Below are 24,199 nucleotides of genomic sequence, written 5' to 3' on the forward strand. Positions count from 1 at the left end.
AAGGATCATTAAAAAATAAAGAAGTCCTATTTGAGGCTGTCAACCTAAGAGCTAAGTCATTTCGAATGGAAAAATTTGGCAAAGTCAGACCTACTCCACCCAAGGAGCTGGTATTTTGTGAATTTTATGACAAATGTAGTTTGTGAACCACCACAACAAACTGTGGACTGTATTTTCTGAGTGAGAAGGGAAGGATTATAAAATTTGAGCTAAAAGGAAAGGCAGTGCTTGTGAAGGGGAGGACCAGTGAGAGTCAGCGTGGCCTGATATTTGGTTGGGAAATTGAAATCAGAAGCATGAGCTTGCTACATCGAGAGATCCTGGGAGCTCTGTCTTCAATTCAGTGTATCTTATCTTAACCCGTTAACCCATTGCGGTTGAATTCGTTCCAATTCATAGCGACTCTATAGGACATATAGAACTGTGCTATAGGGTTTCCAAGGCTGTAAACTTTACTGGGAGGAGGCTGGTGGTGCAGTAGTTAAGTGTTCAGCTGGTAACCGAAAGGTCAGTGGTATGAACCCTCCAGCTGCTCTGTGGGAGAAAGATGGGGCAGTTCTGCTCTGTCCTGTAGGGTCGCTGTGAGTTGCAATTGACTTGATGGCAATGAGTTTGTCTTTACAGTTAGCAGCTGAGGGCTTAAACACTGCACCACCGGGGCTCTTGTATCTCATTTTAGGTTTATATATTTATATAAAATCTCAAGATCCTTCAGTCCATCTATTCAACCAGTATCTTTCTACCTCTCTTCCTTTATATCCTGGAACACTCTCTCTATTCATTTTGTAAGTATGTTGTTGTGTGTCGGTTACACCGTGCCGGGCTTTGAGGCTGCATCCCAAATTCTCTTATACCTCCTTTCTGTGGTTGCACATTTGGTTGTGTGTGACTGGCAAAACCTGTATTGATAGCCTTTCTGATCCTGTACCTGGTGAAACAAGAAGCAGACTTATCTCTACTTCTTGCCTTAGCTCCTTTCCTCCACTATTCTTCAGGGTCTTCTCATCAGTGCTGTTCCTGCTGTGTCTTTAATCCCAGCTGCTCTAGTCTTCTTCCTGACCTTGCTCTATTAAAAAAAAATTTTTTTTTTTTTTTTTCTCTATTAGTTTGCCCCTATTTCCGTCTGTGTCATCAACCATTTTGTCTCTCTAGGCGTATTCCTTCTGGTCTGCGTGAGGCCTTCTTGGGCTCTTGTCCATTCTAAAGAATCTCCCTTGGTCTTCATATTCTTCTTGAGCTACTGCCGTATCTTTTTTTTTTTTTTGATTCTCATCCAGCTTCTCAAAGGAATAGCCTTTACTCATTTTCATTTCCATTCACGCTTCTGGATTTTGGCTTGTGCCTATACCCCTCTACTGGAATTTCTTGCTACGTGTCCTCTTTGCAAAATCCAACTTCACCTTCTCAGTCCTTGTTTTATTGTACCTCTTTGCCCAATTTGGCACTATCAGTCGCTCTTTTTTTCTTAAGGCTTTCTACTACCTTAAGCTTTTAACTTCCCCATTCTTTTGGTTCTTCCAGAACTTTCTGATTGTTCATTCTCAGTTGCCTTTTTGGGGTATGCTTCCTCCATTAACTCTTTAAAGGTTGGTATAGCCATTTGTGCTCTTCTACTCTTTTCATTTCTGTGTATTCTTAAAAAGGAGTGTTGGATATTGAAAAACTGTATCCTCCGATTATAGGGTAAAGTGATAAAAATCGATATTCAGGGTTACCTGGTAGCAATGGCATAAAAATTTGAATTGTTGTTTTTCTACACTTGCCCTATCTACATTGTCCATCAGTTCATCTGAGTTTCAAGGGCTCCAGCTGTTTTATGCTTTGTCTCTGCCTCCTGAAGACCCATAATGTGGTCTAGAATTGGAATAAGCATTGGTCTCTAATGGTTTTCAATTAATTGTGAATCCCCGAGAAAATGAGTAAAGTCTGTTAGAAACTAGCTAATTTCATTTTGTCACTGAATAAATTCTAGCTAATATATTCTGGTGTAGGAAGTCAGTTTTTAAAGCAAGTTTGCAATAAACAATTTCCCCTCAAGGTTAGTATAATAGGCAAACACCTTTGCTGCAACAGACGGCAAGAGGTAATGGAAGATTAGCTTACATTATGACTCATTATTTCAAAATGTCAGAATAAAGTGGACCTGCCTCATCTCCCAAGCCTCTTATTCTTTGGAAGAGAGTGCATGTTTTGCTTTTTGAATGTTAATGGATTCACTGTTTTTTTTTTTGTTTGTTTGTTTTGTTTTGTTTTTTCTCCCATTTTTTTTTTTTCCAGGCCCAATTCAGATAACCGGCGCCAGGGTGACAGAGAGAGATTGGCTAGTACTGGTGACAAGGGAAACATGTCCATGGAATCTGCCAAGGAGACTCGCTACTGTGCGGTGTGCAATGACTATGCCTCAGGCTACCATTATGGAGTTTGGTCCTGTGAGGGCTGTAAGGCCTTCTTCAAGAGAAGTATTCAAGGTAATAGTGTATTAAAAACGACTTATTCCATTTTTCATTCTAAGAGCAGCAGGAACTGAGGAAGGAAGACATAGGATCAGCCATTTGTACAAAACACCAGTAGCTAGTGGATCCGCTAATATGTTTGATGGAAACATAGAGAAGAGACAGGATCTCAGAAGGAGTTGACAAATGCCAGGGAAGCTGAGGCAGAGTAATTGTGCTTTTCAATTTGGCAAAATCCAAATAGTCTTGAGCAACTCTGCAAGAGGGGCATCTCAGTAGCTGGGCCTCTGAGGAAAAAAGTTGTTTGTGCACTGCTTGGGAACAGCAGGTGGACATACATGTTTTGCAGACAGATACACATACTTTTATAATATAGTGTGACATTAATTGTCATTACAAACTTATCTCTTTACCTTGGCCTTGTCTAGGTAAATATTCTGTTGTGATTTCTGCTCCAGACCAATTCTAATTTAAATTATTCTCCTCTCCCTCCTCTTTCATCTCTTTGTTGTCTCAACGGATGACATGACCTTTGGATAAAATGATGAAATCAGACTCAATGGCTGATGACTTGTATGGGCATGTCATCTGTACCACACAGTTAATTAGGTACCCACTGCAACGTTTCATTTTCCCCCTGCAGTGATCCTTTACTATTCTATAGTTTACAATTTGAACTTCTTTGATATACTGCCAGCTGTATATTTTATTTCTACCCCAAGTGTCTATATATATTGCTGCCTTATATAGGATACTCTGGGGAAACACCAGTAACTTTTACTACCCCAAATTTCTGTGCTGAAGATCCTTTGTCTCACAGGAACTAAGCAGTTTAGACTAAATGAACTCATTTTTTGTCTTAATACCAAAAAGACAAAACAAAACAAACCCCTGCTATCGAGTTTATTCCGGCTCATAGCGATCCTACACAACAGAGTAGAACTGCACCATAGGGTCTCCAAGGCTGTGATCTTTACGGAAGCAGACTGCTGTATCTTTCTCCTGTGGAGCGGCTAGTGTGTTTGAACTGCCACCCTAGTTTTTAGCAGCCAAGTGCTTAACCACTGTGCCACCAGGGCTCCTTTTTGTCTTAATAGTAGGGACATTTTTCTCTGCTCTTATTTCTTTTCTTTCTCAGCTTCAGTGAAGCTTAGTATATAAACACTAAGAATGTTTGTGATGGAGATATGTAATTCCCTCTATAAAAATCTAGACTTCAGTAACTTATTGAAAACCAGAGTCTACTAAATTAGCAGACACTGATTGAAGAAAAGATTCTCATGGACTTTCAGGGTAGCTCTTCGTTGCCGTGATGTGAGACAAAAGCTGCAGGATGGTCCATGCTGTTTATTTATTGCCAGTTGGGTAATTTTTTTAGCCATTCATATCTTAGCAAGAGCACCATGGGAGGTCACCTTGGTCTATTTTAATAGCATTTTCTTTGACACTCACTGCCTTCAGCATCTTTTAGAACTCTGCTGTAAAACTTGGACATTTTTTTGTTGACATCTTTATAAAATTAAAGGTATTCTTTGATAGTAAATCTTAAACTATATGTGTATATATGTGTATATATGTGTGTGGTGTGTACATATGTGTACATATGCATATATGTATTTAATTTTACTAGCTGATACTATGATAATTCAGAAGAATTGTATTTATATTTTGGTTTCTAGTTAGTAGAACCCCTTAAAGGTCTTTTGACAGCCACCTTCATTTGTGGTTTTACTGTTTCTTTGATTTTATATAATCTAAAATACCAGCATTTTAGGCAAGCATTCAGTCTGATAGTGAAAAATCACCTGACTGAGGAAAGTTAGTGAGTGGGTACAGCTACAAACTTGGATGAGTCTCTTCTCTGCAACGGAGTTGCCTTGTCCGTAAAAATGCTTTAAAACAGTGGTCAGCAAACTTTCTGTAAAGGGCCACATAGTAAATATTTTAGGCTTTGGTGGCCATCTGCTCACTGTCACAGCACCTCAACTCTGCCATTGTTAAGTGGAAAGCAGCCATAGTTGATATGTACATGAATGGATGTGGCTATGTACCAATAATACTTTATACACAAAACAGATGACTGACCAGATTTGGACCGTGGGCCATAATGAGCTGAATCCTGATCTAAAGTATAGAAAGGGAATAGATAGCTTCTAAGTCTAAAGTTTTGATCATTCGTGTTTATTGAGACTTTACTCTGTACCTGTGCTAGCTGCTCTGAGGGGAATCAGGAGATGTGTAAGACCTAATCCGTAATCTTACAAAACTTAGAATTTATTTGGAAATTTATTTGGGGAGATGAGGTATTTGTTCAGGATAAAAACAAATAAAAGAAAACCAAGTCGATTCTGACTTATGGTGACCCTATGCCTGTCAGAGTAGAACTGCACTTTGTAGGGTTTTCAATGACTGTGATCTCCAGGTCTTTCTCCTCAGGTGCCTCTGAGTGGATTTGAACCACCAGCCTTTTGGTTAGTAGCCAAGCACTTAACCATTTGTGCCAATCAGGGACTCCTGAACTCATGATAAAATTAGAAAATTAAGTCAGCATAGATAAAACACTACTTGTGTGATAAAGAAAGAAAAACTATATGTGAAAATGAAAAAAAGGTAACAGTTATAAATTTGAAATTATTGAGATTGAAAGTAGAAATGACCTTTCTCCAAGGAACAATAGAAATATTCTCCCAAATTATTTTTTTGTTGTCTTTTGTTCAGTATTTAAGGGTGTGCTCTATAAATTCCCAGCAATTTAGTATTTTCTCTAAGCATTAAAGCATCAGGACAGAAAACACAGGAAACAGAAGATCAACAGGGCAGAAGAAAAGTCAGTGAAGAAAATGTGAGTTTGTAAAAAATAGATATTATATTGGTGTGGCATTATTTCAAATAGAAATTAAAAAAAAATTTCTGCTTACTCTTTAGTGGTTAAAATATATATCTCTTATTTTTATCTTGCTATACAGACAAATTATAGGATATCATTGAAATTGTTCAATATTAAAATACAATTTCTACCTTACATTGTGTCTTATATTGTGGTGTGAAAAAAAAAAAAAAAAACAGTTGCCATGGAGTTGATTCTGACTCATGATGACCTCATGTGTGTCGGAGTAGAACGTGCTCCATAGTTTTTTTTCCCCCCCCCGAATTCGTGAGATTTTCAACTGCTGATTTTTTGGAAGTAGATTACCAGGCCTTTCTTGAGAGGTGCTTCTGGGTGGACTACAACTTCCAACCTTTGGTTTAGCAGCTGAGTGCATTAACCTTTTGCTCCCCTCAAAGTGTGAAGTCACTTATATAAGGTCTCTTAAATGAAATGAATATTGAGTTCCAAGTTCTAAAAGAAGCCAAGAACAAAGCAGGGTTATTAACTTCTAGAGTTAGGGGGAACCTTAAAAATCATTAAGTTCACTAATTGTTCCATTTTTTCCTTGAATATTTCTGCTCACCGAAGCATTATGCAAGGCCCTGAAGGTACAATGAAAGGAAAGGCAAAATGTCTGCCCACATGGAGCTTATGATGTAGTGAGACAGATGGACGAATAAAGTGACAATTCAACTGCAGCGTAACAAATGCTACCACAGAGGTCAGGGTAGGGTCTTACAGAGTCTGAATTTCACCCAGTCCTGGTGGGGGATGAGTCAGGGTCTCAGAGAAGGTTCCTGACTTAAAATTAGGCCTGGAGGATGAGCCAAGTGAGCAAGGTGAAATAGGAGGGGGTGAGTGTTTAGTCATAGGAATGAGCATATGTGAAGAACAGGAAGTAATCTGGAGTGCGAGGAGTTCTGTGGATAAAAATAGACAAAGTTCATTTTCCATTAGTTAAAGAAAGACATTGCTGGGCCATGTATTTGGTCTTTGTTGTTGTTGTTAGTTGCTATTGAATCAGCTTCAATTCATGGCAACTCCACGTACAGCATAATAAAACATTGCCCAGTCTTGCACCACCTTCATGATCATGGGTATGTTTGAGTCCGTTTTGTAGTGCCTTCCAACCTAGTGCCTTTCGTCTTCCAACACTGTATCAGACAATAATCTGTTGTGATCCATAGGGTTTTCATTGGCTGATGTTTAGAGGTAGATTGCCAGGCCTTTCTTCCAGTCTGTCTTTGTCTGGAAGCGCCACTGAAACCTATTCCCATGGGTGACCCTGCTGGTATTTGAAATACCAGTGGCACAGCTTGCAGCATCATAGTAACATCAAGCCACCACAGTATGACAGACTGACAGATGGGTGTTTGTATTTAGTCTTAGACTGTGTTAAAACAAAATAGTTTATATTTTTTGTACTCTAACAGCATTTCCATGTATTTGATTTGTTTGTGCAGATAAAGGGAAATACCAGAGGAAATTTAAGGGTTTCTAGTCTTATGTTCTCTTTATAATCTTGATAACTTGGAACTAAAAAGTTTTACTGAACTTCTGTGGCTCTTTATAAATCACACTGCCCCTCAAATACATTTAAGGAGAGTGAAGGGTCTGACATGCAGGTGGAAAGTTCTGAAGATGCTGCAGCTCTCCCTGTTTTTCTTGTTACTTAAGAAGAATGTTAGAAGTGAGTATCCATCAGATAACTCTAGTACTCTAAGTGTTTTAGTTGAAGAGGTACAGTTGTTGGACTTGAAATCATACGGATTTTCATCTACTATTTAGTGTACAAACTTGATTACTCAAGAATTGAGTAATGGCCTTCAGTTGAACATATTTTTTTTAAAGCTAAGTCAAGGACACTATTTAATGGAGAGGGTGAAGTTGGCTATGCTATGAATTTATTAATCATTGGGGGTGGAGAAGCAGTGTCCCTTAAGATGTGTTTTAGGTGGAGACTCTGGGATGAATTATATAAGCAGGCTTGGTTATAGGAGCAGGAGCCAGTTATGCCTTCAAGTATTATTCCGAGGAAAAAGGACCCCACTGAGCTCACTGGTCCCCTTTTGTTATTATTTCAAATGGTTACGAGGCATAGTGGAAGCCCAGGCCTGTCTGTACACCGCTAGCTATGTTGTCACTTCATTTTCTCTCTATGTAGCTTATGTATAAGATGCTCCACATTAGGTCAGACACTCATGGCCCAGGGCAGGTGTTGGCTTCCAGTGCCGTCGAGTTGATTCTGACTCATGGCTTAGAGGCTAGATAAGACCAGAAGGACATGGTATCAGGGGTGGAGTCTGGTTGAGGTGCAATGCCCTGGGAGCTGTAGGTCCAACATGAATAACTAACAGCCAGATCCACCCACCAGGCCCTAGAAAGCTTCAGGGTGAGGTAGTCCAGCACCCTGGATAGCTCCTGTGACAGCTGCAGAGGGTAAGCAGAAACTTAACTTCCAAAGGAACCTCGGGCCCGTTCATTTGGCTTTATCTACTTTGTAGAATCTATTAAAAGAGATCTTAGTCTTCTGGGCCTAGGTACTCACTCGTGTTCACCTAAGACAGTTTACGCGTCCAATGGGAAGTCTCTGCTCTCTGGCCTGACTGGACACTCTCCATGTGCACTCATGCCTGGAAAAAATCAGCAGAGTGATCAGAGGATGGGATAGACATGGAGGCTGCTCTCTTCATCACTTAACTATTTTTGCGGGGGGGGGGGGTCCTTTCATAGATGAAGCTCAGGATTGAGGTCCTGGCTATATAATAAAAAGGCACACAAAAATACTAAATGTATTTAGTATTTCTGTTGACATGCTTGCCCTGTACAGTGCAGCCTCTGTGCAAAGCAGGAGTGATGTTTTAGATACATTAACCAGATCATATGGTCTTCTGCTGAAATACCTTACTTCGCCAAGAGTAAATTACACGTTCCTTTCGAGCTTAACCTGTTTTACAGTTCTTATTCCCCTCATTCATTGCAACCTAGCCACATTGGCCTTCTACTTCTCCTCCCAGCACACCAAACGTGTTCCTTCTTCAGGATCTCAGCATGAGTGGTTCCCTCCTTCCCTCTACTTAGAATACACAGATCTTTACTTGGCTGACTTTTTGTCACTCAGATCTCTGCCAGTGTCACTTTCTCAGGGAGGACTTCCCTGATTACCCTACCAAAAGTAACCCTGCAAAACATTGTCCCTAATTTTTTTTTTTTTTTTGAATACTGCTTTAAAACTAAACCAGACAAATTACCATCAGGCTGATTCCAGTTCATGGCCATCCCATGTGTGTCAGAGTACAGCTGTGCTCCATAGGGTTGTTATTGATTTTTCAGAAGTACCGTATTTTTATGCAAATGACGAGTGCCTTCTACATGTTTGCCAACTGCTCCCTCCCCCGGTGAAGTATTTTTGTAATTGCACTATGCTATTTTTTTTTTACAGCAACATGTGAAAAAATTGGCATAACAGTGCTTACGAAAATACCTTGCAGGGGGAGGGGAGGGAGTGGCTAGCAAATAAACTTAGAAGGTGCACGTTATTTGCGTAAAAATATGGTAGATTGTCAGGGCTTTTTTCCAAATGTTCCATCACCCTGCCTCATTTCTCTTTGATGCCCTTAAACTCTTGTGAAGTTATTCTGTTTTATTCATTTGGTTGATTATTGTGTGTCTGCACCAAGTACCACCACCTCCCATTCTTACCCAAACTTGTATGTACCCTCAGTGAGAGCCCATTTCTTCTTTGCATGTGTGTCAGTGTATCTCAAGTTCTTCTAGTCATGTTGTGCACTATTCAGACATATACAATATGGCGAGAGTCAAAAGAATGGTGCATAAAGGAAAGTTTAGTTCAAAGGGCTAATGGACTACAACTACCACAGCCTCCACCAGACTGAATCCAGTACAACTATATGGTACCCAGCTACCACCACTGGCTTTTCTGACAGGGATCACAATAGAGGATCTCAGACAGAGCTGGAGAAAAATGTAGAACAAAATTCTAATTCACAAGAAGAAGACCAGAACTTACTGGCCTGACAGACTGGAGAAACCCCAAGGGTATGGCCCGTGGACACCCATTTAGCTCAGTAATGAAGTCATTCCTGAGGTTCATCTTTCAGCCAAAGATTAGACAGGCCCATAAAACAAAACAAGACTAAAGGAGGCACACCAGCCCAGGGGAAGGATTAGAAGGTGGGAGGGGACAGGAAAGCTGGTAATAGGGAACCCAAGGTTGAGAAGGGAGAGCGTTGACATGTCGTGGGATTGTTAACCAAAGTCATAAAACAGCATGTGTACTAAGTGTTTAAAGAGAAGCTAGTTTGTTCTGTAAACCTTCACTCACCTAAAGTACAAAAAAAAAAAAAAAGAGTGAGTGAGATACCACCCCCACCCCCCAAAAAACTAAATCTATTGCTTACACATCTTGAAATAAGAACACTTTAGAGAAAACAAACAAACAAAAAGAATGGTGGATAATAACTACTCGAGGGGCTCAGAGAAGGAAGAAATTTCACCAGGCTAGGCTGGCAAGAGAAGCATAATTAAAGTGGTATATTTGATTTTGGCCTGGAAAGAAATGGAGGATTTTCATAGGCAATAAGGAATTTGGAAGATGATTCCAGAAACGTGAAATAGCATAAACCAATATATATATATATAAAAAAAATACTCAGTGGATATTAAGTAAATTGGCCTTGAGAGAACAGAGGGCTGGTTGTCCTCTGCCTCTTTCTCTCCTCAACTCTTTAAAAGTAGGCATTGCCCAGGGTCTGCAGTCTTGCTCCTTTTCTTCTTTGTTCTCTCCTCGCAGTATTCTGAGCAATCTCATACTTATCTAAAGCTAAACTATCACAGCTATGCAAATAATTGCTAGCTCCTGCATCACACTTGCTTCTTAGTGACTCCTGGTGTCTCTGACACCTGACACTCCTCTTCCTGACTCAAGTTAACGTTGGTACCATCACCATTCCCTCACACATCAACACCTAAATTCTTGGAGCTACTTACCTTCATGTTTCCACTTTGCAGTTCTTCCTGACGTTCCCCATCAGAACAGCCATGCAGTTCTATTGCATTTATCTGTTAAATGTATCTCCATCCAATTCCACTCCCTGCAGTTAGCCCCACTGCCCTTCACTGGGATCACTGCTATCATCTGATTTTTCTTTTTGCCTTATTCTCCATCCAGGCCACTCACTTCATTTGATCTTCCTTCATGTAAACTAAAACCGTTCTGAACACTGCCACTGTATTAACATTCTCAAAACAAGTTGCAAATCATGTCACTGTCTTGTACAGAATCCTTTAATGACTTCTGTGGCCAGTGGAATAATCTTCAGACTACCCTTCAGGGTTCTCCACAGTCATGGTCTAGCCTATTTTCCTACTCATTTGAACATCACCATTTCTGCCTCTGAGGTAGACACTGGACTACTTACTGTCCCTCAAATATGGTCATTACATTTCTTTGCTGGGGATTTTTCTCCATATTTACCTGTAAACACTTACCCTAGCCAAAGGTGACATATGCCTGTATACGTGTGACTTCTCCACTACTGATTGTGAGCCCCTGAAAGGTAAAGCCCACATCAAGGCTTTGTGCATTATCAGCCACTCAGCCACTGAATAAAGGAATGACAGGGAGATCTGGATCAGTCTGTGGGCTTTTGACAACCCAGAACCATTAGCTTTTTTTTAATCATGGAAGAGATCTGTTGAAAACAGTCTTTAATGAAGATTGATCTTCCAGAGACACATAGGAGAGGCCAGACATGGAGAGACTGGAAACATGAAGACTAATTTGGCTGTTATTCGGGTAGCTTAGACGTGCTACAAATCTGGAGCTCTGGTGTTTGTGAAATGGGAAAATGGGGAACAGAATGAGGGATGTTCTAAAGCAACAATCTCCAGTAGTTTAAGGTGATTAAATGTGGGCTGTGTGGGAGGGAGAAGAGTTAAAGAGATTGAAACAGGGAGAATGACGATATCATGAGCTGAGCTGGGAAAATCGAGAGCAAAGCTAATTAGTGGGAGGATCTGGCCAGTTCAGTCCCTTCCATGCTGAGTTAGAGGTGAGAGCTGGATACCCGGATAGAATTACCTAGCAGCCAGAGGAACAATCAGTCCTCTCCAGACAGTTCAGTGGTAGGGATTTGAGTCAATTTCCTCAATTAATTCTAAAATAACTTGGTGAGAAGAACAGTTTAAATACTTCCTGAAGGTTGACCATTATTATGATTATTACTTTTTGTACATTATTAATCATGGAGAACTGACTCAAAAAGCTTCCCCTTGGTTGTAATATAAACGTTCCCTGGATCTTACCAAAACCTTGTAAGAAACACTCTTATCAGAAGTGTACATTCAAGGCCCTTGTAAACCAGAAAATCACGAATTAGCTCCACAGGGCCAAACGCTGCTCTCCGGGAGCTTGCAATTGAGTAGGGAACATGTTGGCGCCAACACACGAAGCTGTTCAAATAGTAAACTGCAGGAACAAATAGCAGCATTTTCACAAAGTTCAGACAAGACTCAGATGTAGTTTTTTCTTGGCAAATTATTCATATTGTGGGAGTCCGTAAGTTCCTTTTCTGACCCAGACCGCGCCTGTTCCTTCCAGTATGTCTACCTCTATTTCATACTCTGCATCTTGTGGCAACATGCACGTTGAGCAACAGAAATAAAACGAGGCAAGGGGCAGGAGTGCTTTCCTGTGCACACTTACGAGCCATCATGCAATTTTTAAATCAAAGCATTTATAATAAGCATTTTTATAAGAAAGGTCTTACCCCTAGATATTGGTAAATTTGCCACAGAAACAGCAGTCAAGAAATCAAATAATGTATTGCATTGGGGAAACCTGTTGCAAAAGACCTCTTTAAAGTGTTAAAAAGCAAAGGTGTCACTTTGATGACTAAGGTGCACCTGACCCAAGGCATGGTATTTTCAATCGCATCATATGCGTGTGAAAGCTGGACAATGATAAAGGAAGGCCGAAGAATTGATACATTCAAACTGTGGTGTTGGTGAAGAATATATTATGGACTGCCAGAGGAACAAATCTATCTTGGAGGAAGTACAACCAGAATGCTGCTTAGAATTGAGGGTGGCTAGACTTTTTTAGACTTAGTCTTGGAAACCCTGGTGGCATAGTGGTTAAGTGCTACGGCTGCTAACCAAGAGCTCGGCAGTTTGGATCCACCAGGCGCTCCCTGGAAACTCTATCGGGCAGTTCTACTCTGTCCTATAGGGTCGCTATGAGTCGGAATCGACTCAACGGCAGTGGGTTAGACTTAGTCTTGCTTACTTTGGATGTGTCATCAGGAGGGACCAATCTCTGGAGAAGGATATCATGCTTGGTAAAGCAGAGGGTCAGTGAAAAAGAGGGACGTCCACAACAAAATGGATTGACACAGTGGCTGCAACAATTGGCTCAAACATAGCAGCGATTGTGAGGATGGTGTAGGACCTTATGTTATACATAAGGTCACTATGAGTTGCAGCCAACTTGACGGCACCTAACAACAACAGTAAGCCAAGTGTCGGGCCTCCAGTTCTTCTGAGAGAAGAAAGGCAGTGATACACCTGTTAATCTCAAGACCGAAACACGCATTTCATGTAAGAATGCCATTCCCATTGACTGATTTTAAATGGTTGTTACTCTTTAATGCAACAGTACAATAATGAGGTAGGGGTGTGTGTGTGTGTGTGTGTGCACGCGCAGATACATGCATGCATTTGAAGAAGGGCTTACGAGAGTAAAATCATAGTATTTCTACCTGTGAGATGGCAGTGGTTGTTCTTTTTTTGCCAAGTAGTTTTTGTCTTAGAGATAATTAAGACATGATGCACCTGAAAAATAAAATCAGCGTAGAACCCCTATTTCTTGGCAGCTCTTGTGGACACAGCTGAAGCTTTCAGAGGTCTTTTAAAACCATGGCAACAAATGCCTTTGAAGGGTAAGCAAAGGTTCCAAATGTTTTTAATCGTTGTTGTTTTTCATGCTACCACTTCAAGCATTCTTCTTCATTTTTTGTTAATCTGATCGAAATTAAATTTTCAATTTTCCTACCAAGTGTTTCTGTCCTGGTCATGGCAGTGATGATTTCCATTAAAGTGGCAGTGCTTGTGCCCATGTATAGCAGTTTAGCTCATCGATGATTCCATTAGGCAGCCTCATTTGACTGGCAATAGTTTAGCACAAATACTATAGATAGGTTTTAGTGGGCACATTCTCCAAAGGCATTAACCAGCCTTCAAGATTATGTATAGACATAGCTCTTCCAAAGCCTACCAGTGGGGGCTCATGGCCTCATCCTGCCTAAATTTCTCTCTCCTTCCATAAAAAGCTGCAGCTGATACCTTTAAAACGATGTGTCCTTTTAAAGAGAATGGCCTGCTTTTCCGACGTTATTGTTGTTGTTCTTAGGTGCCCTGGAGTCAGTTCCGACTCACAGCCACCCTTTGTACCACAGAACTGTCGTAATTGTTGCTATGTTTGAGCCCATTGTTGCGACCATTGTGTCAGTCTGTCTCTTTGAGGGTCTTCCTCTTTTTCACTGACCCTCTACTTTACTAAGCATGTTGTCCTTCTCCAGGGACTGGTGCCTCCTGATAACATGTCCAAGGTACTTAAGATGAAGTCTCACCGTGCTCACTTCTAAGGAGCATTCTGGCTGTACTTCTTCCAAGACAGATTTGTTCATTCTTATGTTAATTATTGATGCAATAATTCAAATGCATCAATTCTTCAGTCTTCCTTCTGCATTGTCCAGCTTTTGCATGCACATGAGGCAATTGAAAATACCATGGTTTGAGACAGGCCACCTTAGTCCTCAAAGTGACTTTTTTTTTTTTTAAACACTTTAAAGAGGCCTTTTGCAGCAGATTTGCCGAATGCAATACGTCGTTTTATTTCGTGGCTGCGTGGGAATTGATTGTGAATGTAAGTAAAATGAAACCCTTGACAACTTCAGTATTTCCTCCATTTATTATGATATTGTTTGTTGGTCCAGTTGTGAAGATTTTTGTTTTCTTTATGTTGAAGTGTAATCCATAGAGAAAGCTGTAGTCTTTGATCTTTATCAGTAAATGCTTCAAGTGCAAAGTGTAGTATCGTATCTAGTAAAGTATTATAATGAAATGTGCAAAGACCTGGAGTTAGAAAACCAAGAGGAAAGAGCATGCTTGGCATTTATCAAGCTGAAAGAACTGAAGAAAAAATTCAAGCCTTGAGTTGCAATATAGAAGGATTCTATGAGCAAAATATTGGATGACATAGGAAGCATCAAAAGATAGCCAAAGTTTAGACAGGCCCATAAAACAAAACCAGATTAAATGGACACACCAGATCAGGGGCAAGGATGAGAAGGCAGGAGGGGACAGAAAAACTGGTAATGGGGAACCCAAGGTTGAGAAGGGGAGAGTGTTGACATGTCCTGGAATTGGCAATCAATGTCACGTTACAATGTGTGTATTAATTGTTTAATGAGAAACTAATTTGCTTTGTAAACCTTTATCTAAAGTATAATAAAAAAGAAAAAATGGAAAGAATACACACAGTCACTGAACCAAAAAGAACTGGTCGATGTTCACCCATTTCAGGAGGTAGCATATGATCAAAACTAGTGGTACTGGAAGAAGAAATGCAAGCTGCACTGATGACATTGCTGAAAAACAAGCCTCCAGGAATTGACGAAGTATCAATTGAGATGTTTCAAAAATTAAATACAACTCTGGAAACACTTACTTGGCCAACCAACTGGGAGAGATCCATATTTATGCCCAATCCAAAGAAAAGTGATCTAACAGAATGCAGAAATTACCAATCAATATCATTATATCACACACAAGTAAAATTTGTTGAAGATAATTCAAAAGTGTTTGCAGCAGTACATCCACAGGGAACTGCCAGAAATTCAAGCCGGATTCAGGAGAGGGTATTATGAGATGACACAGCCTTGCTTGCTGAAAGTGAAAAGGACTTGAAGCACTTACTGATGAAGATCAAAGACCACAGCCTTCAGTATGGATTGCACCTCAACATAAAGAAAACAAAAATCGTCACAACGGGACCAATAAACAACATCACAACGAATGGAACAAAGATTGATGCTGTCAAGGATTTCATTTTACTTGCATCCACAAGCAACACCCATGGAAGCAGCAGTCAGGAAATGAGAAGACACATCGTATTGGGCAAATCTGCTGCCAAAGACCTCTTTAAAGTGTTAAAAAACTAAGATGCCACCTTGAAGACTAAGGTGTGCTTGATCCAAGCTGTGGTGTTTTCAGTTGCTTCATATGCATGCGAAAGCTGGACAACGAATAAGGAAGACTGAAGAAGAATCGATGCCTTTGAATTACGGTGTTGTCAGAGAATATTGAATATACCATGGACTGCCAACAGACTGAACATATCTGTCTGGGAGGAAGTACAACCCGAATGCTCCTTAGAAGCAAGGTTGGGGAGACTACGTCTCACATACTTTGGACATGCTATCAGGAGGGATCAGTCCCTGGAGAGTGTAAAGTAGAGGGTCAGCGAAAAAGAGGAAGATCATCAACGAGATCGATTGACACAGTGGCTGCAACAGTGGGCTCAAGCATAACAAGAACTGTGAGGATGGTTCAGGACCAGGCGGTGTTTCGTTCTATTGTGCATTGTGCATTGCTATGAGTAGGAACCGACTAGTTGACACCTAGCAACGATGACGACAACATAACTATACTATGTTATACTACACCATACTATTTCTGAACTATGTATACAGGTTATACTGTAACCTGCTTGCCTGGCATTTTGAATGGAAAATAATAACAAGCAAATCTATTTAATAAAACCATCATCCACTTTGTAAACCTTTCTCTTGCTATGGTGTAAATTATCCCCTCATTTGTGAGTCATATAGCAGATTTAATCTTCTTTTCCCTTTTTTAAATGAAAAAATGCCTTACTTGAGAAAAAGAGAATGCATTGGGGAAAGTACTCTTAATATTTTCCCCACATTCTCATATTCCTTTAGCTAAAATAAAATGGGATTTTTTATCTTTTGAGTGGCTTAGAAATAAAGGAACAAAAGGAAAAACAACTTAATTATTCAGTTACAATTTTTCTCTGTCAGAGGCACCCATTCTTTTTTCTTTGGGAAAGAGTATATGGATTTTAAATTTTATCCAAATGAATATCATCTGGATCTGATTAGTTTGACAGCTTCAAACTCATGTATTAGGAAACAGGGAGCGAGTAAGTAAAGAGGCCTTAACTCAGCCCCAGGGGTGGATGGCTGGATAAGATTTATAAATGATGAATTTTTTGTGATTGAAATCTAAGTGCCATGATTTAAAGGAATGGCTGAATCCTTCTAGGATATTTCATTAAGTGATGCACACAATATTTTCCTTATTCAGTCTGCATAGAAGATAAATTACAGTTCTCAAGATAGTCAAAATTCAAAATCATTTTGTATCTCTGACACTTCAGAGTTACTAATAAGAGATTCATTTTTAAATAGTTTAAAGGCCTATTTTGCTACTGCTGTTAACTAGTTGGAGCCCTAGAGGCACAATGGTTAAGAGCTTGGCAGCTAACCAAAAGTTCAGCAGTTTGAACCCACCACCTGCTCCTTGGAAACCCTATGAGGCAGTTCTACTCTGTCCTGTAGGGTCGCCGTGAGTTGGAATTGGCTTGACGGTGACAAGTTTGGGCTTGGTATTAACTAGTTCCATGAGAGTATTTTCTGTTCACTGTGGAGATTGTTTTCCCATTTAGTCCAGCTTTTTTTTTCTGATTGCTAACATGCAACCAGAATTGGAGGGCGTCAGGATTGGAGGAAGACTCATTAAAACCTGTGTTATATAGATGACAAAACCTTGCTTGCTGGAAGCGAAGAGGACTTGAAGCACTTACTGATGAAGATTAAAGACCACAGCCTTCAGTGTGGATTACATCTCAACATAAAGAAAACGAAAATCCTCACAACTGGACCAATAAGCATCATCATGATAAACAGAGAAAAGATTGAAGTTGTCAAGGATTTCATTTTACTTGGATCCACAATCAACACCCATGGAAGCAGCAGTCAAGAAATCAAGACGCACTGCATTGGGCAAATCTGCTGCAAAGGACCTCTTTAAAGTGTTGAAAAGCAAAGATGTCAACTTGAAGACTAAGGTGTGCCTGACCCAAGTCATGGTATCTTCAATTGCATCATATGCATGTGAAAGCTGGACAATGAATAAGCAAGATTGAAGAAGAATCGATGCCTTTGTGGTGCTGGTGAAGAATATTGAATATACCATGGACTGCCAGAAGAACGAACAAATCTGTCTTGGAGGAAGTACAGCCAGAATGTTCCTTAGAAGCAAGAATGGTGAGACTACGCCTCATGTACTTTGGACATGTTGTCAGGAAGGATTAGTCCCTGGAGAAGGACATCATGCTCAGTAAAGTACAGAGTCAGTGGAAAAGAGAATGAGTCTCATGGAGATGGATTGACACAGTGACTGCAACAATGGGCTCAAGCATAACAACGATTGTGAGCATGGCGCAGGAGTGGGCAAAGTTTTGTTCTGTGGTGAATTGGGCCGGAACGGACTCCATGGCCCCTGACAACAACAGCATGCTGAGTACCGAATATACTCTTCCCACTACTTGAGAGCTTGGACACTCATCCATCCTTGCCTTCTCTACCTCATCTTTACGCTGTCACTTGTACTGGCCCTCTTGCTTATCAAGGGGTCCTCACCGACCCCTCGTGGCATTTGTTTGTCTCTATCTCTGTGATCTTGCACGTGACATTCTTTTGTCTCACCATTGAACCTGACTTCTAAGGAATGTTGCCAGACTGTTTTATCAGACACAAGTCTTATTTCTCCTTATTACACTCTCCTTGATCTTGTTAGTTGCTGTCGAGTTGACTACAACTTATATCAGTCAGCCTTACATACAACAGAATGAAATGTTGCCTGGTCCCGTGCTGTCTTCATGATCCTTGGTATGCTTGAGTCTGTTGTTACAGCTATTGTGTCTGTCAATCTCATTAAGGATTTCCCTTGTTTTTGATGGCTCTCTGGTTTACCAAACATGATATCGTTTTTTAGTAATTAGCTTTTCCTGATGATGTGGCCAAGTAAGCTAAGTGAAGTCTCCCCATTCTTACTTCTAAGGAACATTCTGGTTGTATTTCTTCTAAGACTGATTTGTTCATTCTTTTGGTAGCCTACAGCATAGTCGATCTGCTTCACCAACACCACAGTTCGCAAGCTTCAATTCTTCTATCTTCCTTTTTCATTATCAAATTTTTGTGTGCCTATAAGAGGATTGATTAGACCGTGTCTTGGGTCAGGTGCACCTTAGTCATCAAAGTGACATTTTTGCTTTGTGAAACCTTAAAAAAGTCTTCTACAGGGGATTTGCCCAGTTGTCACTGATCTTAGTACATGTGTGCTGTGTATACACCTACAACCTCTGTGTTCAAGTTCCTCACATCCTCTCTCACAAAGATGATTAACTCTTCAAGTTCAGCGACTTAAAATTTTTTTTTCATGCAACAGATATTTATTGAATGACCATTTTATTTTAGCATTGGGAGAAATGCAAATATATGTAATCCATAGATTATGAGGTCTGATTAAGGGCCCCTTGTACACAAATTGAAAGAGGATAATACACATCGAACCATAAAAGAAGCCAAAGACACAAGGCAAATACGAACCACAGGAAGCACAGCCTACACCATCCTGAGCCCGGAAGAACTAGATTATGTCTGGCTACCACCACCCACTGCTGTGATAGGGACCACAATACAGGGTTCCAGGCAGAGTGAGAAAAAAATGTAGAACAAAATTCAAATTCACAAAAAAAGACAGACTTACTGGTCTGACAGAGACTGGAGAAACACTGACAGAGACTCCTGGACAACCTGCTAACTCAGAACTAAAGCCATTCCCGGAGTCCACCTTTCAGCCAAATATTAGACAGGCCTAGAAAACAAACAATAACAGACGTGAGGAACGTGCATCTTAGTTCAATCAAGTATATGAGGCCAAATGGGCAACACCTGCCCAAAAACGAAGACGAGAAAGCAGGAAGGGACAGGAAAACTGGACAAATGGACACAGTGAACCGGAGGTGGAAAGGGAAAGGGGGAGAGTGCTAACACAGTGTGGGGATTGCAACCAAAAAAAGAAAAAAAGTTAAATTCAGTATTGTAAGAGATGCTTCAGGGCAGCATAAAAGGATAGAGAGGCATTTCAGAGGATAGTGTTAAGGAGTTCAGAAGAGGGAGCAATCACAGTGGTCCAGTGTAAGCTGGAAGACTTCAGTGGAGGGGATGGTGTTTCAGTTGACATCTGTCCAAAGTACCAAGAAGAAATTTCAGCTGCGTTATAAGTGCTTCTTGATCTGTTGTTTGTGTTCATTATGTACGTTCAATACTGTAGTGTATCATACATTCTTTTAGAATAGTGTCGAGTCGATTCTGATTCATAGCGACCCTAGCCTAGTGTGGGTTTTTAAATATTTGTAATAGATTTTTTCAGTTTATTACATGTGTATATCTGTACTGCTCCCACTATGCATCCACAACTTGAACAATACTTCTTTCCAGGGGGTGAGTAACATACTATTTCAATTTATTCTGAAGGAAGACATTGCAGTGGTATTAAGCACAGCTAATGACACTCCTCTGTCGTGATATGTAATGTCGCTATCATGGAGGTAAGTGAATCTGATATTTTTTATTATGTATGTGGAAGAAAATAATTGGTCCAGGCTAAGATGTATTTAGGCAGATTTGGCCAGACTGCATAATTTTTATGTTTGCAACTTTCTGGTTTTTTTCTTTTCTTTCCCTGATTTTAATGCCATGAGATATTTATGAAAGGATATTTGAAAATGACTAGAGACTTTTGCTTTGGAGAGTTACGTAAACTTTCCCACAACACGAACCATTAGTAGATGGTAAACGTAGTTACGCACTTTAGTGTTTTCAATTGTGGCAGTAAAACTGATCTCGGAGAAGGAAGGAAATGGTTTGGCCAGCTTCTGTCAGTTACATACAGAGCGTTTGGAGGGCTTCAGTTTCCCTCACCTCCATTCCCGGATCTCAGGGTTGACACCTTTGATGCAGCTGGTACAAACGCATGAGACGACAGCAATGGATGCACCTAAACCCCAGAAATGGGCTTCTTTCACGTCGCCACCTGTTCTTACTCTATCGCTTCCTGGCTTTTTATAACTCCAGGAGACGAGCTGCAAGAGTACGGTGATGCTAGGTGAGCTTTGGGGATGAGGTGCCCTTCTCCTTTTCCCTTCTTTCCTTCACCCCACCCATATCTCCTTAATGAACCAATAAGGGCATTGTAGTCACACTCCCTGGTTTTGCATCTGTTTTGCCTAGAAATACAGGTATTGTTAAGGCTCCATGAAACATCGATTGCTTATAAAATGCTCTTTAAGGTGCTACTCTTTCTGAAAATAATGGCAAAGAAAGAATTTGGGTTAAAGGTTTCTTGCAAATTCTTTTATATATGTGTGTATATGTAAACGCACACATACATTTATGTATATATTCACACAGTAGACACATATCTGTCTGTCTGTCTGTCTACATATACAGTTCCAGAAAAATCAGCCATTGAAAACTCTGTGGAGCACAGCTCTATTCAGACACACGGGTTGCACACACAAGTCGGACTTGAATCAAAGGCAACTTTTTTTTTTTAAAGTATGTATAGAGAAAGAAGTATGTGTAAATTTTGGAAAGACTTACAAGTGTTTCCAGTGAGTATCTAGGAAGAAATACCTGGAGATCTACTTCTGAAAACAAGCCAGTGAAAACCCTGTGTATCACAGTGGTCTGATCTGCAGCTGGTCATGGAGATGGCACAGGGCCAGGCAGCGTTTCATTCCATGGTGCGTGGGGTCACTGTGAATCCGGGGCCAACTCGATGGTAACTAACAACAGCAACGTTAACAAAAACCTCTCTGAGTGATAGGATTATGGGTAAATTTTATTCTTTTTGAGTGTCTGTATTTTTTATTTTTCTGCATTAAGTATCTTTTACTTGTATGATAAAAACATCGTTTTAAAGGTCCGTATTGCAATTCATTGACTAATTTCACACTAGAGTCGTCTTTTCTCTTGCCTCAGTAGGGAAGGATTCTCATGTATCTAGCAAGTCTTCCTTATACTCTATTTTCAAAGTGACTTGATTCTGTGTTTGTAAGAGGACATGCTTGCATCAAAGTGCGGTTTTCGTTTTACTTCTCACGAAGCTGAAGTGAAATTGCTTCAGGTGGATCTTAGGTAGCTGCAGCCAATACGCAGCCGTTCCTCCTGGGCTATTGAGAAACCAGAGCAGAGGAGGTGAAAGGCCTTGTGTTAATAGCACCCCCAGGAATCTAGGTCTTTGGAGGTGCTGGTCTGGCTGGCAAGGATGGAACATTGATGCCATGTAGCCAAATAATGATTGCTTACCCTCACCGTACATTCAGGGAGAGGAAGAGCCAGCCTCATGGGAGGGACTGGGGTTCTCAGTTGTTGATTCCAGTTACATAGTAATAGAACTAAAACCCTGTCGAAATGAAGAATTGCAATCCTGATTTCCAGGGTTGGCAGCTTTCCACTTCCTTTTCATATTTCTGAAGTCCCACACCATAAACAAGTCTGCTTCTTTATATTCCCAAAGGTTGTCCCCACTCAACAGAAGCCTTAACATTTAGTTATTCAAGATGACCAATATCAGCAATAAAGATTTCCCGCTTTGATTTGAATTTCCAAGACAGCCAATAAAATTCATGGAAGTGCAGATTGCAGTATTAATTTTTTTCCCCATTGGTATCTTAGCCTTTTGGCCAAAGCACTGGACTGTGCGTTAGCAGTATTCCCCAAAACTTTCGCAAATAAGGATCACTTCAGAAAGGGACAGTATTTTGAGGACTTGTACCTGGTAGTGGTTGTTGGCCCTTAGTGTCCCCTGAATGAGACAATGCATGACAACAGGCTTTCCTAACCTAAGTAACGCTTTTAAGTACATTTGTATCTTACGTTTGTCACGACACCTGCATTTGGAAACATCCTGCACACATATGATAGCAGATTAGTCCACCAGTACAGAGATTGTACTTGATCTTTACCTTGACTGTTTGCCCTATGCTGTAACTGCATGTCCCAGTGCCACCTAGAGTGACTTAGGGAATGAACTAACAATTCATTCTGTTTCCATGTGGAAGTGATGTACTTTTTTTTTTTTTTTTTAACACTGAGAGTAGCTGGACAAAGAGTAGGAAAATCATCTTGAGGAGCTGGAAAATCCAAAGCCATTTGCCGTTCAGTAGATTCCAACTCAGCTGGCTGCCCCAGGTGTTGCGAAGTAGAACTGTGCACAGTAGGGTTTTCACGGTTGTGACCTTTCAGAAGCAGATCACCAGGATTTTCTTTCGAGGTGCCTCTGAGTGTGTTTGAAATACCAGTCTTCCTATTAGTAGCTGATTGCCTTACCGTTTACGCCACCTAGGGACTCCACGTAGCTGGAAAAATTGAATGCAAAGAGTGATATTTGACGGTAATGGACTAATCATTGTAATCCTTCTTCTTCTTTTTTTTTTTTTAACAAAAGTACTTCCATACCTGTAAGAAGGGGGTTAGAAAACTCAGTGATGAGGAACTGATGCCGTGGTCTTCTGTGGGTCAATTGTCTGACGTCCCAGGGAGTTGTGAGCTCTGCCAGGAGGGCTCCTGGTTGCTCTAGGTCAGGGTCAGTGGTGTGGTCAGATACACAGAGGGCATCTTCTCTGTGATATTAGTGTTTTTATATGCCTCTGTCATGAGCTGTTTCTTGTTGTGTAAGGTCTCAAACAGATGAAGTATTTTGTTGTGTATATTCTTAGAAGTTTAATGATTTTCTTAATGATTTTCTCTTTGAAGATATTAAATTTTCTCACATGGCTCTCATAATGCTAGAACTACTTTATCCAAATTAATTTTAGTTTTTTTGGAGGCCATTCAATTTTTTTTTTTTTTTAAAGCCCTTCATTACCACCTTTTTGAGTAGGGAGCTGTTTTAAAATAACAACAACAAAAGATGAGTCCCTTTGCCCTTGTGGAGTTTGCTTTTCAAATGGTGAAATGTGTTGGAGTCAGGAAACCATTGAAATAGACAAGATGAGAGGTGAAGAAAGAGGGATGGAACCGGAGGACCAGTTGAGGGCCACAGCTTCCAGAGCTTGGCAGCTGATGTTGACCATGCCCCACCATGTGGAAAAGGCAGATTTGCTGAAGGAGAAACAGAAGTAGAACTGACTGGAAAGTAGAACTGACTGGATTCACAACTGATTGGATGTTGAGGGAGAGGAAGGAGGCAGAAATGATTCTGAGATTTTGGGTCAGGATGATTGGAAGAACAGTGAGGCTGCTGCTTGAAGAAATTTAGAGAAATGATGTATTTGGACCGTTGAGCAACAGAACTGCAAGGGCATTGAAGATGAGATGTGTTCTGGTCCCCACTCTGCCACCTACCTCTTGATCCATTCCTGCCTACTTCCAGTATTTTATTTGCGAATTAATATATTACCTTCAGTGACTTCATTTTCCTAAGGAGTTTAGCTTTGTATTTTAAGGAGAAACAAACCCACAGTCACTCCTGGCCTAGTGTCACCCTGCTAAGGACCACCCTTTTGCATAAAATCATAGCTGGAGTAGTGATGGCTGTGTGTTCATGGTGTATAGTCTTTTAAATTCTTAATAGTATATTTGAAATGAAGGGCAGAGAAATGAAAGACTGAATCACTTACCACGAAATAACAGGTCACGTTGATTTATTTCTGCAAGACTTAGTAGAGATTTGTTCCTTTCTTCAAGGCCAGCTTTGT

General features: G+C 40.4%; 1 protein-coding gene across 2 annotated transcripts in view; it reads left to right on the plus strand.

Moving 5' to 3' along the window:
• ESR1 (estrogen receptor 1) overlaps positions 1 to 24,199 on the plus strand; it is a 506,164-nt gene that overhangs the window by 211,219 nt on the left and 270,746 nt on the right. For both annotated transcript variants that reach the window (XM_064292339.1, XM_010595835.3), the window contains one exon: positions 2,278 to 2,468. In XM_064292339.1, the coding sequence (XP_064148409.1) occupies positions 2,278 to 2,468 (191 nt within the window). The remainder of the gene's footprint in view (positions 1 to 2,277; positions 2,469 to 24,199) is intronic.

This window comes from Loxodonta africana, chromosome 1 (genome assembly GCF_030014295.1).
Source record: "Loxodonta africana isolate mLoxAfr1 chromosome 1, mLoxAfr1.hap2, whole genome shotgun sequence".
Lineage (NCBI taxonomy): Eukaryota > Metazoa > Chordata > Mammalia > Proboscidea > Elephantidae > Loxodonta > Loxodonta africana.